The 17,288-nt window shown below is 33.7% G+C and overlaps 1 protein-coding gene across 1 annotated transcript in view; it reads right to left on the bottom strand.

The window, feature by feature from the left end:
- Positions 1-17,288, bottom strand: part of LOC128995812 (protein furry-like) — a 61,512-nt gene that overhangs the window by 19,990 nt on the left and 24,234 nt on the right. Inside the window, exons 21-24 of the mRNA XM_054420830.1 lie at positions 16,475-16,624; positions 15,541-15,704; positions 14,850-15,151; positions 1,745-1,899 (exon numbers count right to left, since the gene is read on the bottom strand). Of these exons, the coding sequence (XP_054276805.1) occupies positions 1,745-1,899; positions 14,850-15,151; positions 15,541-15,704; positions 16,475-16,624 (771 nt within the window). The remainder of the gene's footprint in view (positions 1-1,744; positions 1,900-14,849; positions 15,152-15,540; positions 15,705-16,474; positions 16,625-17,288) is intronic.

The raw sequence follows: 17,288 nt of genomic DNA, 5'->3' as shown, positions 1-17,288 counted from the left end.
ATCTGTCCCGGGTCTAAGACTTATCATGGATCTACAGTAATATAGCACATTCCCTACATGGGATATTTACTAAAATCAGTGTTAGTCAAATCAAATCAAATCAAATCAAAACTGTGGATCAAATCAAGAAGTGGGACTTGTTAGTAACTTGCATCATGTTGTTGATTATAATAGTCACTAAAATCACTAATTCAGTCACCCATGATGAGCAACTGAATAAACAAGCAATGACTTCCTGACATCAAATTGAAAGCTCGTCAATTTTATTTGTCGCTGGTTGGCTGTTGACGTGAACTGTAATGAAATCTTGTTATGAATTTTGATTTTGTTTTCCCCAACTTGACATTATTTTTAGTATACTCCTTCTATTCACACAATAATATGTTATTGAAAAGCCTTGTTTATTGAAACTAAGGATCCAAGTGTGATTTTAATATAAAATAAATCAACTATTATAGACTTTTCAAAAATTCAACGAAATTGGATTTTTTTAAAACAAAAACATTCTTGACCTACTGCAGATACTCTATTTGAGCTTGCAAAAACTTTATGTTGAGTCTACAATAAAATCCTAATAACACCAAACGTCAAAGACAAATATGCAACAATGCAAATTATCAGCTGATCAGCAATGAATTATAGAAAACCAGGACACTAACATTTTGTGAGCTTGTTTTGTTGTTAAACAGTGTCCCAGAGTACTTGTAATTAAAATTGCGTTAAAAAAACACCCTGTATAACTATTTTAAAAACAATTCTTTGTAATTCATGATTTAACAAGTTTATTAAGCAATCAGATCACCCAAGGAGCCTAACCGTAACCAAGTTCAACTGTCATGCAGATACAGTCATAACCAATTAACCATATAACCACCATTTAACCAAGTTTATACAGTAACCGCTGGTCAGTGTGACAATGTAACCAACTGAGGTTCAACTATCACGTAGAAACATTTGTAACCAATTAACCGTATAACCACCAATTAACCAAGTTGATACAGTAACCGCTGGTCAGTGTGGCGTATCTGTGTCTGTGTTTCCTTACGGTATTGATTGACTCAAATATTGAGAGTAATGTTCATGGTTTACAGAAATAAAAGAAAATACAATATATAGGGGAAAATACAATATAGCACTTTGACGGTTGGTTTTTAAAATTATTATTGTTTTTAGTTGTTGATAGCCTTTAAAAATAAATTATAAAGTTATGTTCAGTAAGGTTTTTTTATCATTTTGAAATACAATAAAATAATATGGTATATTAATAAAACTATTCATCTCAAAATAAAAACTTATAATTCCTCATTTGTTTACCAATCCAAATAGATAAATAATTGTATTTTGAAGTTGAAAAAATACTTGCAACAATGAAGTTTAGGATTTATTGTGCACAGAAAATGTTAGCTACAGCGAGAAAACAACCGTTGGCAACTTTAGCCTTAGCAGTGTAACAATGGTCCACTACAGAATCTAGTACAACAGTGTTAGCAAACGGGAAAGTTAAAAATCAGCTGACATTCTAACCTGATGATGTGCGGCATGAAACAGCTGTAGTCGTTGTTCAAACCACACGAGATCGTTTTGGCCATAACAGGGTAATTTAAACTTTTATTAAGGAAATTTAGGAAGATGGTTACTAGAACGAAAAAATAACCGTCAACAACCTTAGCCTTAGCAGTAAAGTAACGATTCACTACCCAATCTAGCAACGAACAATGCTTGCAACAAGGAAATTATGACTTACCGCGCACTAAAGATGGTAGCCAGGGCCAGAAAGCAACCGTCAGCAACCTTAGCTTTGGCAGTGTAGCAACGGTCCACAACCCAATCTAGCAACGAACCCATGTCTGGGTTGCATTCTAACAAGAGCACCACAGTGTCACATGTTAGCTTGTAAATCTGCAACAAATAAATTCAAATAAATTAAATTTGTTATCTTCTATCTATGAAAAAAAATATATATATATTGTGTATTTGGGCTACTTTAAAAACATTTTTATAAAGGAACAGTACAAACCATAGACTTTTTGACAAAAGCATTACAGTACAGAGAAACAAAGCTACTGTTAACTATCTCTAAAATAAAATAGATTTTTTGCTACACCACTGTGAAATGACCTGTTTTCGCTACACCACTGTGAAATGACATGTTTTCGCTACACTACTGTGAAATGACCTGTTTTTGCTACACTACTGTGAAATGGCCTGTTTTAGTTTTTTGTTTATCACCTGCGAAAATCTATCATTACATTGTTTTGTTTACTATGGCAAAAGAATGTTTACTATGCGAAAATAATGTTTACTATATTTTTGGGATTTTGCTGACAAAAACAAACAAATTTATGTTATTGATTTTATCAACTGTTTTAATTTTCAACAACTAAAGTAAATATTAACTTTAAATTGAAGGCATAACCTAACAAATTCTATGAGTTTTGTAATGAAGAAAATATTTATTCTTTGTATGAAGCGAATACACCTTCAAAACACAAGTGAAAGTGGGTCTATACTCTGTAGATATTTTCGACCATTTGAGGTGCTCGATAAATCTCGCACTTCAAACATTGTCTCAAATATGCAATGACTCAGTAGTTGTTATGAAATATACAATTTTTATTTAGTTGTAATATTATCAAATAAAATATTTCATTAAAACAGTTAAACAAAAGTTAAAACTATGTGTTGACATTAAACACGTAGGTAAATTAACACTGGGTCATTAAAGTGAAAATTTATTCAATTAACCACAGGTGCTGTTGAACCTTCAATATGACCAAATGTAATTATTCTGTTTATATATTTAAATTTGGAATGATTCAGACAGCTATTGTGATCTTGTAATTGAATAAAATAAAAGACAAATAAGTTTCAAACTTAAAAGGGATTGATTTTCATCAATACAATTTAATTTTGCTAAACATATATAATCAAAATAGGAATATGTAATTGTCGATGAAAACTATTTGACAGAGTGTTTTGTTTCCTTATAATGGCTAAAGCTTTCTGGTAATTAATTACTGTAACTAATACTTAAATGTTAAAATTAATTGACTGTTTTGTAAGGAAAGAAGAAAGAATTGCAGTACATCTGATCATTTCTGAATAATCACCCAAAGTGGTTGGTCACTTGTGTTTAAATTTCTTTCAGTTAGTTTTTATTTTATATCTATAAATAAAGTCACGCTCATTTGGTATTAAAATATATTTGTTTTCCCTTTAAAACCTTTATAAAAGATTAACTACATTGGGTCTAGTGTCTAGTTATTTATTTCATACTGTATTTTTAATTACAATATATAAAAGTATTTCTGTTGGCTTATTATTAAGAACCGGTATTATATCAAACCTATAAAAAATATTTTGTACTCTCTAATCTTCTAAAAGGCGACTATGTAGGACATACAGAGTAAAGCCGTCGAAAACAATGTTTACAAAGCACTGAGTGATGAAGGGCAATCAAGGATATACTGAACTATAAATTTTCCTGATGTATTGCTTAAATTATTTTCTCGGAACGGACTTGTCTTATATCAACGTTTTTCTGCCACTTTTATCATCAGTTAATGTATATTTATTGCTTCTTTGTTTTGTCAGTGGCTTTTTTAGTAAACAAAATTAGTAATTTGAAACATTCAAAATTTAGAGAGTATGTTAATGTGAATTTTACATAGTAACTTGTAATAGTGGAAATTAATCAGACAAACTATTAATGTCCTACAACTTGGTTAACATTTTCGCTAGAAATATTGGTATTAAAATTATGAAAATATTTTTAGCAAACTTAAGGTCACACAAACTATAAATAACTAACTTTGATTTCAACTAAACAAAATTTTTCATTACAGCCGGGACAATATTCACAATGGTTTTGAGATAACACTTCCGATGCATTAAAAGGATCAAAGGACAATGTAAGAAAGGCAGACGATCTCAGAAAGAGTTGATTAGCTCAGTAAGAAGCTCAGCGCAATCAGGCCGAGTTCATTTTTCAAAGGCTTTCAGAGTAAATTGGTTATGCAACGTTGACAGCGACCGAATTAAAAGCATTATTTGCTTACACCTTAACTGACTCTCTTTGTTCCAGGAGATTTTAATAGGCTCGAAAGGCCAGGTGCCTTATTTTCCTTCCTTAATTGGGTTTTGACATAACTTTGTAAAACACTGAAAGCTTTTCACAGAGTTATGCTGATAATGAATTTAATCCTCATCCAATTTTATTGTTATTCCTTTGAACACCGGGATTATAGAATAGATCTTAAATCCTCAGCAACATTATAATACCCTCGCCGCAGCAAACCTGCAGACTTAGCGAATTTCCATTTGCCTGATTGGATTTAAACTAAAATGTCTCCTTAAAAATATCACATTTATTCCCTATTTAAACAGAATTAGTTTAATAAGTACTTAGGTTTGCTGCAACAGGGAGGGTAAAAAGTTTTTTTTATGTATAATATTAAAAGGTACTGTGGTTTAGTAAGAAATTAATGTATTTTCCAACTTTTATCAAAATATGTTCATAAACAAGCAAACTACAACAGTTGACTTATTGTCCATAAGAATAACATGAGAATTTTAAAATTGCAATTTTTTTGAATTTTCTCCATGACAATTAGGCGCATAATAATGCTTCAATATACTAAATTATTTGTTTTTTTAAGCTCTACAAAATGGTTTAAAAAGAAATTGTGAAATTTTGTGTTTTTAGGGTCAAAAATGGGAAAAACCTATTTTTACCCCATAAAACCCCCCGTAAACCCCCGTTCCCATGGTCCGATCATGCTGGATCGCGAACTCGTTCGAAAAAATGTAGGTTTACACGTTTATACCAAATTTCATCAAAATCGGATCATTTTTGCTCGAGTTATCGTGCTAACGGACACATATATATATAAATATATATATAAATATATACTTTTGTGCCCACCCGGTTTGGCAGTCAGTGCGCTGGTAATTTACTCGGTGTGGCAGTCACCCGCCCGAAAGCCAGTCAGCTCTCCCATAAGCCAGTCAGGTATGGCTTCCCGTGCACTTTATACGTATGAAAACAGCAAACCGGTGCTGCTGCCTGTGTCGATAAGCGTAACTGCAATACCAATGCGGAGACTGTCTCATCGTGTGTTCTATCGTGGAGTAGTGTAGCCAGTACGGCACCCTACCCTACTTTGTAGCGGTAAAACCCAGCGGTCTGTAACCTTCGTTTACTCCTTGTTACTATTTGTGTTGGGATAGTGATTAACTACGTGTTAATGTTTAAACATGTTCATACTCCAAATAAATATGATGCACCTCTAATAAGGATCGTCGAATATTAATTAATTATAATTGGTTGAATCTTGATCCTACCCGTTCATCATCTCATATTTTAAGTTATTTTGATTTTTTTACCTTCAGTTGAAATTTTAGTCAACTTCTCCTTTATACAATAATTTTTATCCTAGTATTTACAGTGTTTCCACGGACCGGGAACTATACGGATTTTCTTTATCTCGAGAAATATACGTGAATCTTGTCCGAGATACTGGAACTGTTTTTTACGCAATCGCGTAACGTGAAGGAGTAACTATTACATATGACAACGATATTATTCTATCTGATAAGAATAACCATGAAACTACATTCGAAAGATAAAATATTTTTATAATAATTTCAATTTTACAAACAAATTATTACAGGAATTATATTTTGGGACGGATGAATGATAAGGAAGCAACAAAAAGTGGTCACGAGTGCAAATACGGGAGGGGGGGAGGGGGGTACAATATAACGAACGCCAGAAACGATTAGTTGTTTACTTTTCAGATTCCTTATCAAATCTCTCTCTCTATCTCTCTCTCTCTCTCTCGCTCTCTAACAATGTACAGATTGTGGACTTAACTATTTAAGTTTTCCTGCAATTATTTCAGTTCAATCCCATACCTAACCTATCCTTATGGTTTCCTATCTATTATTTTTCAAAATAAATAGTAAAGCAGGTTAAACTATTTTTTATTTTATTTTCTTGAAACCAAACACTCTTTACCATCCGGTATTCTGCAGAGTCAAATGTTTAACACTGTGTTTATAAAAATTGAATGGCCACACAATTTTGTGTTTTATTTTTTTTTTACTAATAGTAACTGGGATATTTATATATACCAATAAGTGCTGCAAGCTGTAATAAATGCTGCTGATTAATATCAAAATAAGTTATAATTTATTTTGTATAATACATCGGTCATTGAATACAAACCATATAATGGGTTTTCTATTTGTAACTTTAACTTGCAAATACAGTAGAACCTCGCTTAACTGGAGTCGCATCATCATGATGCCTATATATTATATAACCTCACAAATCCCAAGAAAATGTTTTATTAACTGTGTTTTTCAGTCTTATATTTCGATATGAACGATATATTTAACTATTTACGGTAATTTTTATGTGCAGTAGGTTCCCAATTATTGAAATATTACAGTTCATTTAACAAAAATAAGATGGAAGCAAAACGGAGAAATATCGATCAGTATCGTCAAGGTCAACCTATACGCTCGCACCTACAGACTGACAATCTTGCACTGACACTGACATACTGACAATCGTCTGCTTCTGTCTGCTGTCACAACACTACAATATTTTGTGGTTGGGTCGTTGGGTGATTAGTAACCATGACAACTTGTGGATGTAGAGAAACCAAAGAAAGAATAGAACAAAGTGAAATAATAAGAGGTGTTTTACATCATTTTTATCTTATTTTTATCATTGTTATTATTACCAGAAAGACTTAAGTACAGTACTATGATTTTATGGTGTTTTATGAGTTATTTAATATTTTTATCCCCATACTTCTGTTCTGAAACATCATGTAGTAGTAGCCTAGGATGACTACGGTATCAGTAGTCTTCTAGTCTACATTTTCATTTTGTTTTGTTCTTTACGTGATTTATTGCTGTACAGTAAGCAAGTTTTGTTTTGTTTGAGTAAGCATACGGTGTAGTTTTTATTAGTAAACCAAGGTTAATGACTTAACATATCACGGTTGCGCAATACCTATTGTATTTTGACTATGTAAAATGCAAATTTATAATCACGTTAACGTCCATTTATATAGTGTCCCGGAACGGCATTGTTCCTGAGTAAGAAACGTATAAATATCATATTTAAACTATCCAGAAGTCCTTAGTTACTCACACGGGGAAAAAAGTTTTAGGCCTAAATCATTTGAAACCTGTACATTACATATTTTTGGTCGAGTTTTCGACCACTGGACGACCACTAGTTAAAGTTAATTGTATTACAACAATCTTTATAGTAAGCAATATAAGCTTGAATCGGACTTATCTGCCTTCAGCTAATCCATCATATGATAGTACGTTAGAGAGTATGCCCATGCTGAAGTTTTACTTATATTTGAAGAATGACTTAATTTAGTACCAAGAAATAAATCACACCCCTTACATACACTGTGCTGTTTTAATGCTGTGTAGTTGATTGCTACTGTATTAACCTGTGATCGCATATTAATTCATTCATTAGGAACGTATTTAAAAAAATACTACTTTTATTTTTTTTATTTCTATGATTTACTCACAATAACAGAAATGTGTAAGATTAAAATAAATTAATGTGTTGCATTGTCCATTTAAAGTTACATCATAGTAAATTAAAATTCCACTGAAACTTAAACAATAAAAGCCGAAATTAGTTATAAAGAAAACACGAGTTTCCTTTATATTGCTTTTACAATCGAAATATACATACTGAGCCACGGCTCGGTCCCCCGGTACTTTTCATTTTAAATATTCAAATAAAGTCGATTATTTTTAATGTTTTATGAAACGTGACATAGCAAATTTCCACGGAACTTTTTTTGTCGGCTACTACTTTATTTTATTTTTTGGTCAGGTTAGTTTAAAAACAGTGGATTCTGTATACAAAAAGTGAAATGTTCTAAATCATATTTTTTTTATTTTTGGCTTATGTACGTAATTTAAATTGTACGAGAGGGGCTTCCCACCGTGCCGGATTGCGCCGTGCGGGCATATTTTGATCCAGTGGCGGGTGTTTGGTGTTTTGAATAAGAATACTGAATTGCTCGTTTTAAGATCGTATCATTACAAATCCTATCATTTTAAGATTTGCTTACACTTACGAGAAATGCATTTTCCATTTGTACATTTCTCAGGTACAAATTTTATGAAATAACGTACATTATTGCGTTGTTTGACAAGTAGCTGGGGACCAAGCTTTGTTCGGGAAACTTTACACTTTGAGAGTATTCCTTGGTCAATGTAATGCTATCCCAAAAATAATAATTTGCGGTATTTTTTTTCTTGACATTTAACTTCTATTCAAATAATAATATCATAGTTTACTAAAATGATGAGATAGAAGAGTTTTTAAAAATTTGTTTGGTTCCCCTAAATGGCCGAAACTATAGAAATTACCCAGTATTTTTCACGCTGAATTCAAAGAAGGCTATTAGTAGTATGAAAATCTTCCCACCTTCCTTCCTTTGAAGTATTAGTCACTGCAAGAACTTGGACTCGCTCCAAAACCAGAACCGAAACGTTTAATTTACCCTCAATTTTTAAAATGTAATAAGTTACAATTTTCTGGAAACTCAGGACACTTTCTGACTGAAAATAATTACGGTTGATCCTTGTTGGTGAGTACCAAAAAGGAACCTTAGGTATAAACATGGTTGTATATCCAAGTTTGGTTGTCCTTGATATTGCACTATTTCATTGACACTGACAAATTAGGGCTAGGCTGCACTATAAGTTAATTGGAAGTTTATTTGATATCTAGTCCTAAGCTTATAGCCATCTTAAGGCAAACATAACCAAAACCTAACCACAGACATATAAATATAAGTGATATAAATATAAACACTCATCCTCTGTAGGCCTAAAGCTACCTATCTATATTTTTTTGGGTTAGGATTAGTACTTTTTTGAGAGAGTGTCATTATGTACTGAGCACACTTAGATGATATAGGGTATTAGTGATTTATGAAATTATTTATTTATAAAAAGCAACCTAACGGAGTTACCTTAATGATGCACACAGTATTTAATACAAAAATTAAAGCTTATGCCTATGTATATTAGTTTTAAAACAGAGTAGAATAAGGCACCTATAATCATAATCTAGATTAGGCATTGATTAGTGTTTATAAACTAAACATGGATGAACCACTAAGTCAAGCTACTAATCCAGTTGTTCAGGCTAGGCTAAACTGAACTCTGAAAGCATCCATTTCAAAACGGCCACAACTTAAGAACAGATCCTAGAATTTGATTTATTTTAAACTTTATTTTTCTGAAATAGATAGCTAAACTGTCCAGTGCAATCATCCCACACTGCAAATAGCAACACTCAAACTTAGTTAGGTAAGCTAGTGGTAGGTTACAGCTAATTATTATCCCTGTGACCGATTCAGTGTAACATCTGACATCAGTCAGAATCAGACGACATTATTGACAACGACACTCGTCGTGTCGTTTCTTTAATTTACGGTATAATATAGTATAAAACATCTACCATATCCATAATAATGTTCTACCACTGCACCTAAACAGCAGAAAAAAGCAAATCACCAAATTCAAATCACCAAGATTCGCACAATATGACAAATTATTTATAAATTTAAAACAGTATATCTTCTGTGCCAGTAGTTAATGCGTGATTGAACTTCAAACAAACAAACAAACACACAAACTTCCACATTTATAATATTAGTAAGATAAGATGTATTAATTAAATATTAATTACTAGCTGTGTGCCCGTTCTACGCACGGGGATCCTCTAGTGGTCAGTTGAAACCTTCCTAAATAAAGAAAAACTATTGGTTTGCATATTTTCAGATATGCTAGCCAAACTATTATATACAAACAAATACAGTATCTGACAGTTTCAAGTAAAAAGAAATGCGTAATAGATCTATGAGGGGTACACTTCCATATCTGTTGGCACAAACAACTAAATTAGTAATATTGATTATTCGATTGTTTAATTCCATATATCGTTTGGTTAGTTGGGTTAGGTTAACCTTACCTAACTAACCAAACAATATATAGTTAAAATACTATACCTCAACCTCGCCATTAAACATTCAGGTTGGAAATTTCACTATCAAAGGTGCTCTTGGCCTGTCCGTACGGAACACTGAGTTATATGTGCTACCAACTTATGAATAATTGTTTAAGCCTACGAACCCAAGAGATGGATAATTGGTCTGTTGGACGTATGGTCCAGCGAGCAGCACATAGCGTTGAGAAGACACATTAGAAATACGATTTGAGCATAATCCGTAAACCTCTGTTACAATCACCTACTGCAGTTGTCTCTAAACACTTTACACAACCACCATTGAAGTGCCGTCAACGAGTTGAAACCTTATATGTAAGCTATTGGTAACGCTTATGTAAAAAATGTAAGTTTCCCAGGCATATAGAACACTGAGTCAAAATCTTTTCCCCGGTTATAAACCCAAAACTCGATAGAAATTCTATACACAAAGAAGCTCTATTTTCATTTACGGTTACCCTACACATTATTGCACTTGCGATTAATCAAATCCGTTATGTAAGGAAAAACGGTTTTAATCCAACTTGGTTTGGATTTGCTTTTGAAACTTGATCTGAAATGATTGCGGTATTTGTAAACAATATTCAATGTAAACATATCAGTGACAGCTAGAGAAAAATAATCTTGATCCGAACAGCTGTTCGCTATTTCATATGATGATTATGTGATAAACATTGTGAGAAAACTTGACAAAAATCGCACAAAATTGGGTTTTAAACGTCCGTAAGTTTTTTTTACAAAGTAGCGAGGCCATATTTTAATAGCTAAAGACACTTTCGCCAATCCAGTGAATACATTAAAATGATTCGAGGATCTTGATAGGTACTCTCGTTTTCAGGAGAAGGCCGCGTAAAATGGCCTTTGGACCGTGACAGACGGAAGATAGACAACAACGGAATTGAGATAATAATTGATGATTGAGATAATTACGGAATTGAGATGAAACTTTTTTCGGATTCTTGAATGTTTAAAACGTAAAAATAATCTAAAAGTTGATGATTCTGAGCAATGTACAGACAAAACTCTAATTTTATTTATATAGATTAGTACCTGTGGTGATTTTTATTAGAAATTTTTTGAAGTAAATAAAAAGCAAAGTTAAAAACCATCTGACCAGTGTTTTTATTTAAAAAGTACGTAGGCCTATTTGATTGGCTTTGTTTTCTGAACTAAAATATCTATTTCCTGATCTATTTTTAGTTCCTGTTTTCGAAACATAATTTGGCAAAACAATTATTTATTCATTAAACAACTTGATCGAAAAATAATTTCTAAACATTGGAGGACAATTAAAAAACTTTTGAATTCTAATAAACCTAGCTGCCGTACCTGTGTTTTACATCGGAGAGGATTTTGAAGAGAAAAAGTTTGATACACGTCACATATTTCAAATCCCACTCCAAACACGTCATGTTAATACGTTTACTTCCTTAAATTAAGAAAGTCACAATCTCCAATTAACAGGCTCGTAGCAAAAATTAAAAGTTTCACAATTCGAATAGTTTCTACCTTTTGGACCGCAAAATCAAAGAACTTTATTGACAGCATTTAAAGCTGACTTCGTTAAACATTCTGTTATCTACATTCTTCAAAAATGTAAACATTGTGAAACTTTGGAATCCCATGGGGCGTAACTCAAAGAAAACACGTTAAATGTAATCGGTATATTTGTTAACCAGGTACAGGGCTACCTCTTGAATTGATATAGATAATAAATCGAAAAATAAAGAAATATAAGTTGATTGATTATTGGCTCTTACAAAAGGGTAAACAATCAAGGAACATGATTTAATTAAGTAACCACACATCACTGAGTCTATATCTTCATTCTTTCTTGTAAAAATCGCTTTGATTGTGGCTATATAAAATAGGGAAGTAATATTTCACTGTACAACGAGCTCAAAAGCTCGAGAACCAGCAATAAGATGGAAATAACCGGCAGAACCTTTAACCATCCACTGGCTCGCTAGTCGCTACCCCAGGTCGGTCGGTAGTCGGGTAGCCCATCAATGGAACCCGTCAGGCTCGCCCCTACCTCTCACCACAAAAGAGACAAGAATTTTGCCTTGTTCCACACGCCTTTGATTGTTTGAGGCGGGAAAACTATTTGTGTGCTACGGCCCGCGCAACACAGGATATTGTTTTCGTATAAGTTGGCCTTTTTCCAAGATGACCGTGACCGTTAACTTATTTTATGGACTCCCTTGGAGAATAATTCAAAACTACAAAGAACATTTCTAATCCCACAGTATACTAGCTATTTAAATTATAAACACTTTGGTGTTTGAAAAATATTTTTGGACGATAAATTTTGCAGCTTTTTGAAATCATCCAAGATGGCCGCTTGCCTCCAAGGACTCAACAATAGGCCTAATTGTGCGACTATAAAGCAATAACTTCCCACCTTACGCTTGCGAATTAGTACGGTACATATTTGTATCCACAGTTGCCAGGACGACTATTAAGACGACCAAAGATTACATTGACATTTAGGTATTTAATCTGTAGAATAGTAATTGTTAAGTAATCTGGAAGACAACTAATTAAAATGAAGTGCGAAAGATGGGTTATGAGAGTGCTCAATGCCTGAAGCATAATCCATTTGTTTGAGGTGCGGATTTTCAAGCTTGTAGAACAAATAAATATCACAAAGTAGAAGGGCAGGAGTGAAAGTGACTGAAGTGACGGGACACCCGGGTGGATTTTCAGTGACTGGATTCCAGTGGTATGCGGTAAAATATATAGTGACTGGCTTAGCAGCACAAATTTTACGTGACTGGCTTTCCCATGCAAATGCGGTGGTGACTGCATTAGCATAGCATTTTTTACGTAATTATATTTTAGTATTTTTAAGAAAAAAAGAGATATATACGTTCAGATATGTCTAGGCTTAAGATATTTACCAACATATATTATATATATATCATAGTCTTGAAATATATTGGGGGGTGCAACTGACTGACTTCCAGTGTATATTTTATGTGACTGGCTTCCCGGGCGCGGCCGTGTATATATATATAAATATATATATATATATATGAATTTGAACGGATGGTGTTTTTGGCCTCTAGGGACCTCAAAACGAAAAAAAAATCGGTCCCGCGTCCAGGTCTTACCATGAGTACTACGGTAATAGCTTATTCCCTATATGGGAAATTCTCTAAAATGATCCTATTCAACAATATTGCCAATATTTTACATAAAATATTTGTTGAGTCAATAGAATTTACTTGTTTATAGCTATTATACAATTGTTTGTAATAATGGTTGTAATTTTTGAAGACAAGAGGGAACTAATAATTGCAATTGATGATTTGAAGACCAAGAATTAAAACTTAAAGCACTAAAATACAAAAACAAAACTCTACAAATCAAAGTAAAATAAACAAAGGACAGTAAGAATGACTTCAGATTAAGATAGAAAACTATGGTCTGACCAGATGAAAAAGTACTGTGAGAAACGTTGATAGAAGAGAAGAAAAAGAACTCCTCCCATTAAAAAGTCTCAAGTGGGAACGTAGTTCTGTCTTAAACCTTATTAAAAATCCATTTTTTGCATGGTGTGAAAGTGAACATAAATTTAAATTATTTTACAATTAAAACTTAATCCAAGAAACTTTTTTTACCAACCAAAAATCACTGTCCAACATTTTACAATTTGCAAACTAAATTGTTTTCTACTTCCTTATTTCATATTACCAAATATTAATTAAATACAAATATTGATAGACACCAAGTAGAGACAAACAATAATCAGTGGCGACTACGGTTACGTGTCAAATCCTACCTAATCACAGTGTTGCCAACATGATGGCAATATCTCAGGCAGGATTACACAGCAATTGCAGCTGATATCACAAAGCCAGTCTGACAATATCACAATATCGGTTATATTGATTGAGACACAACATATTAAGTAAGATTGCTGCCTTTTTTACTGTGAGGGTGTTTAGAGTTTTTCCAATATACTTAACTCTTGAGCTTTAATTCAAATACTGCAAATAAAACACATTTTCATTGAGATTCTCGATGCAACGATTTAGCTAATTTTATTCTGCATACAAAAATATGAGTTTCTGTTATTCACTGTAAACTCAAATTTAAACATTATTTTGGTAATGTATCCTTCATTTTTAAAACAGCTGATTGCACGGATGTATTTATTTTGTAACTTCAGGTAGGTTTTAAATTTATGATCTTTTATTTCATCTTGTAGCATCATTAAAGCAACATTCTTCTTAAAACACACACACATTCCAACAACAACAACCTTTTTTCAACACAACATTCTCTCTTGCAACATCCTTCTTGCTTTAAGCATTCTAGTAGCATTATTAAAGAACTTGTATAATCATAGGACCAGTCTGGGGACTAGAACTCATTTAATAAACAGAGTTTTTTTTTAAGGAATAGAATTCAGCTGGCTTATTTGCATCTCATACTTTAGCACGGAAGGGACAGAATACATTCCCTGCATATCCAAACAAAATGCCCAGCGTAGAAGAAGGGGAGATGGTGCTGCATGTGTTTGTTTTCCTCAGATTCTGTCAAACCCGCTCAGACGGTCGAGTCTGAAGAAAAAACACTTCCAATGCGATTATTTTTTTAGCCTTAGATATCAGCCTCTTTGACTAACGTACGACTGCAGTGACCACTGAATGCCCATGTGACTAATGTCGCAACAATACTTCACTGTCTTGGATCACCACTCAGATCAGTAGTCCACGGTGATGGACAAGGTCACAATAGAAACCCCTTACATTGACCAAATGTAACTCACCTTATCATCAGTAGAAGCGAGCAGAGAGTCCAACCACGGGTATAAACACCCATCCTCTGCCAGAGCTGAAGGTTCAAAGCACGGACCGCAGCACAGCACGGCACTCATGGCTTGCAGAGCACAGAACTGCGGTTCCTCATCATCAGGTACCTCAGGGAGGGGTGGTGCTGGTGGGGCTGGCAGAGCCCCCGTCCCTGTCAGTGCGGAGGCCAACGACCGGCCAAAGCTGCCGCTCCATCCTGCGAAGAGGATGAACAAGTTGCGACGCAAGTCTCGCTTCAGTAGTGTCGGGTAGGTCTCCACTGAAACATGAAGTAATGTTTGGACAATGTGCCTCTTGAATCTTGAACAAATTCCAACAAAAATGTTTGTAGTACCATACGGCAGTATTTCTAGATATTCTTTGCAGAGTTTTTGTATTCTAAGAGCTAACTTGCAAAACATCATAATGTACCCCATTAAGGTCAGTGATTTTAGGATGATTAAAAATGGTTCCAAATTGGTTTCAGATACACAATATAAAACTGAACTGTAATTCCTCAAAATCTGCACGTTACCTAAAAATATAACTGCTTTGTAGGTTCACTACCAACTATGTAAATGACGCAGCTGGAACCCCTTGGGATTACTATTATCTTTCATTGGAGTAGTGTTAAAAAATACTGAAAACACATTTCAAATTATTACTCACATTGAAAGCTCTTGAGCATTTTCCGGATGAAATTGCAGAAGTGAAGCTTGATGTCTTTGAGAGCTTCTTTGTCCGGTTCCGCCTCCAGACAGAGTCTTGCTCCGTCTACATACTCCACGATGGTCGGGTGGAGCGATTGCGAGTCTCGCTCCAACACACAAGAGCTGCCAACATCACAACAATCATTGTTTTGCCAGGAGAACTAATGCAATATTCACGATTATATTGATTACATACATTGTATTTGTTAATCCAATGTTTGATCACAGATGAGTATAGTTAGTTTGTAAATCCCTATACTCTGATTCCTTATCTGATATCAATAACAATATACTGCAAGCAACGTTTTCATTTCTCAAATATTCTCAATAATAACTGTGGAATGTTTTAAGGACCTATCTTTTAGTATGTTTACCCAGGATTTTTTTCAAAACCAAATTCATTATTCATTAATTCAATCAGACATCCGTTGTCTGTGAAAATTTTGTGACAAGTGAGATAGTAGTACTGTACTGTATTAATAAATTGTTTTATTGAGTATAAAATGAAAAGGTTGGTACATACTCCTTACTTAAAATAAAATACTTACTCTTAAAACACAGATTTAAAATGTGGTTGTACAAAGGTTATCAAAAAGCAACGTTAAGTAAAAATATCCAAAATATTGTAAAATCTCACTACTCAACTCGATGATTACCACCTAGCTTTATTAGGCAAAAATAATACCTGACTTTGGTACTTACTCGATTCCAACCCACACAGATTTCATTTGAGCCCATTAACCTGACCTACAGACCTTTTTTTCCCAATGGTGGCTAGCCACTTTTGCTGAGTTAGGTTAGGTTAGGTTAGGCACTACACTTCCTTTACCACAAGGACTGACCAAATACCACAAACTTAGCATATCTATAGTGCAAACACCACCCAGACCTACCTGATACCAAACGTGCCGTAGCCGGCGATGAGCTCAAACACTTTCACCAGCTGTAGTCTGAGAGCGTCTCTTCGTCGTCTGCGCCTCATATTCTCCTGCTTCCTGTCCACTGCCTCTCTTATATACACCACCAGCTCTTCCATCAGATCTCTGCACAAAATGAAGGATACAGAATGGTAAAAAAATTTGATATTAATAAATTAGATAATAAATAGTGTTTATGTATTTCTTTTGGTTGATACTTCTGTTCGGAGTTGAGATTCTAAAGCCAGTATTAAATTTAAAATGGGAGACTGGGAACAGTGCTCAAGGTTACTAGCCTATCTGCTTTTGATGTGCTTTTTCATCACGATTTTTTTTCATTTGTGTGATTCTGAGTGTTACTTCTCAAGTAAAATATTTCATTTTTGCTAAGCAGGTCTTTTTGGTGACCAATGTCTACCATGATAGATTGCTTGTTTTACGGATATAAATTCGTAGAATTAGGCAAATTTATTAGTACTCATATGAGACTTTGAAAATCATTCAAAAAAGTGTTTTGTGTTCCACATGGTTTTAATAAACACTCGAGAGCAACTAGGAATTTTAGTCTGCAACAGGAATGCCTATTATTTAATTACTGTCTACTGCCTACTTCAGGGATTTTGTTTAGAGTTACACAAATGGTTATAGAGAAAGCATCTTAAACTCCTAATATGTTTGTCTGTATGCCATGGACCCATAAGAGAGAAAGAATATGAAAGATAATGTCTATGTCCATGTATATTGACCCCATATCTCCTGCACAACTGAGAAGCTAACCACAAGACTAGCA

Source organism: Macrosteles quadrilineatus, unplaced genomic scaffold, assembly GCF_028750875.1.
Source record: "Macrosteles quadrilineatus isolate MER2022 unplaced genomic scaffold, UCM_ALF_1.0 Scaffold_5__1_contigs__length_97177068, whole genome shotgun sequence".
Taxonomy (NCBI): Eukaryota; Metazoa; Arthropoda; class Insecta; order Hemiptera; family Cicadellidae; genus Macrosteles; species Macrosteles quadrilineatus.
Note: the sequence above shows the minus strand (reverse complement) of the source record. Positions and strands in the feature narration are given on the sequence as shown.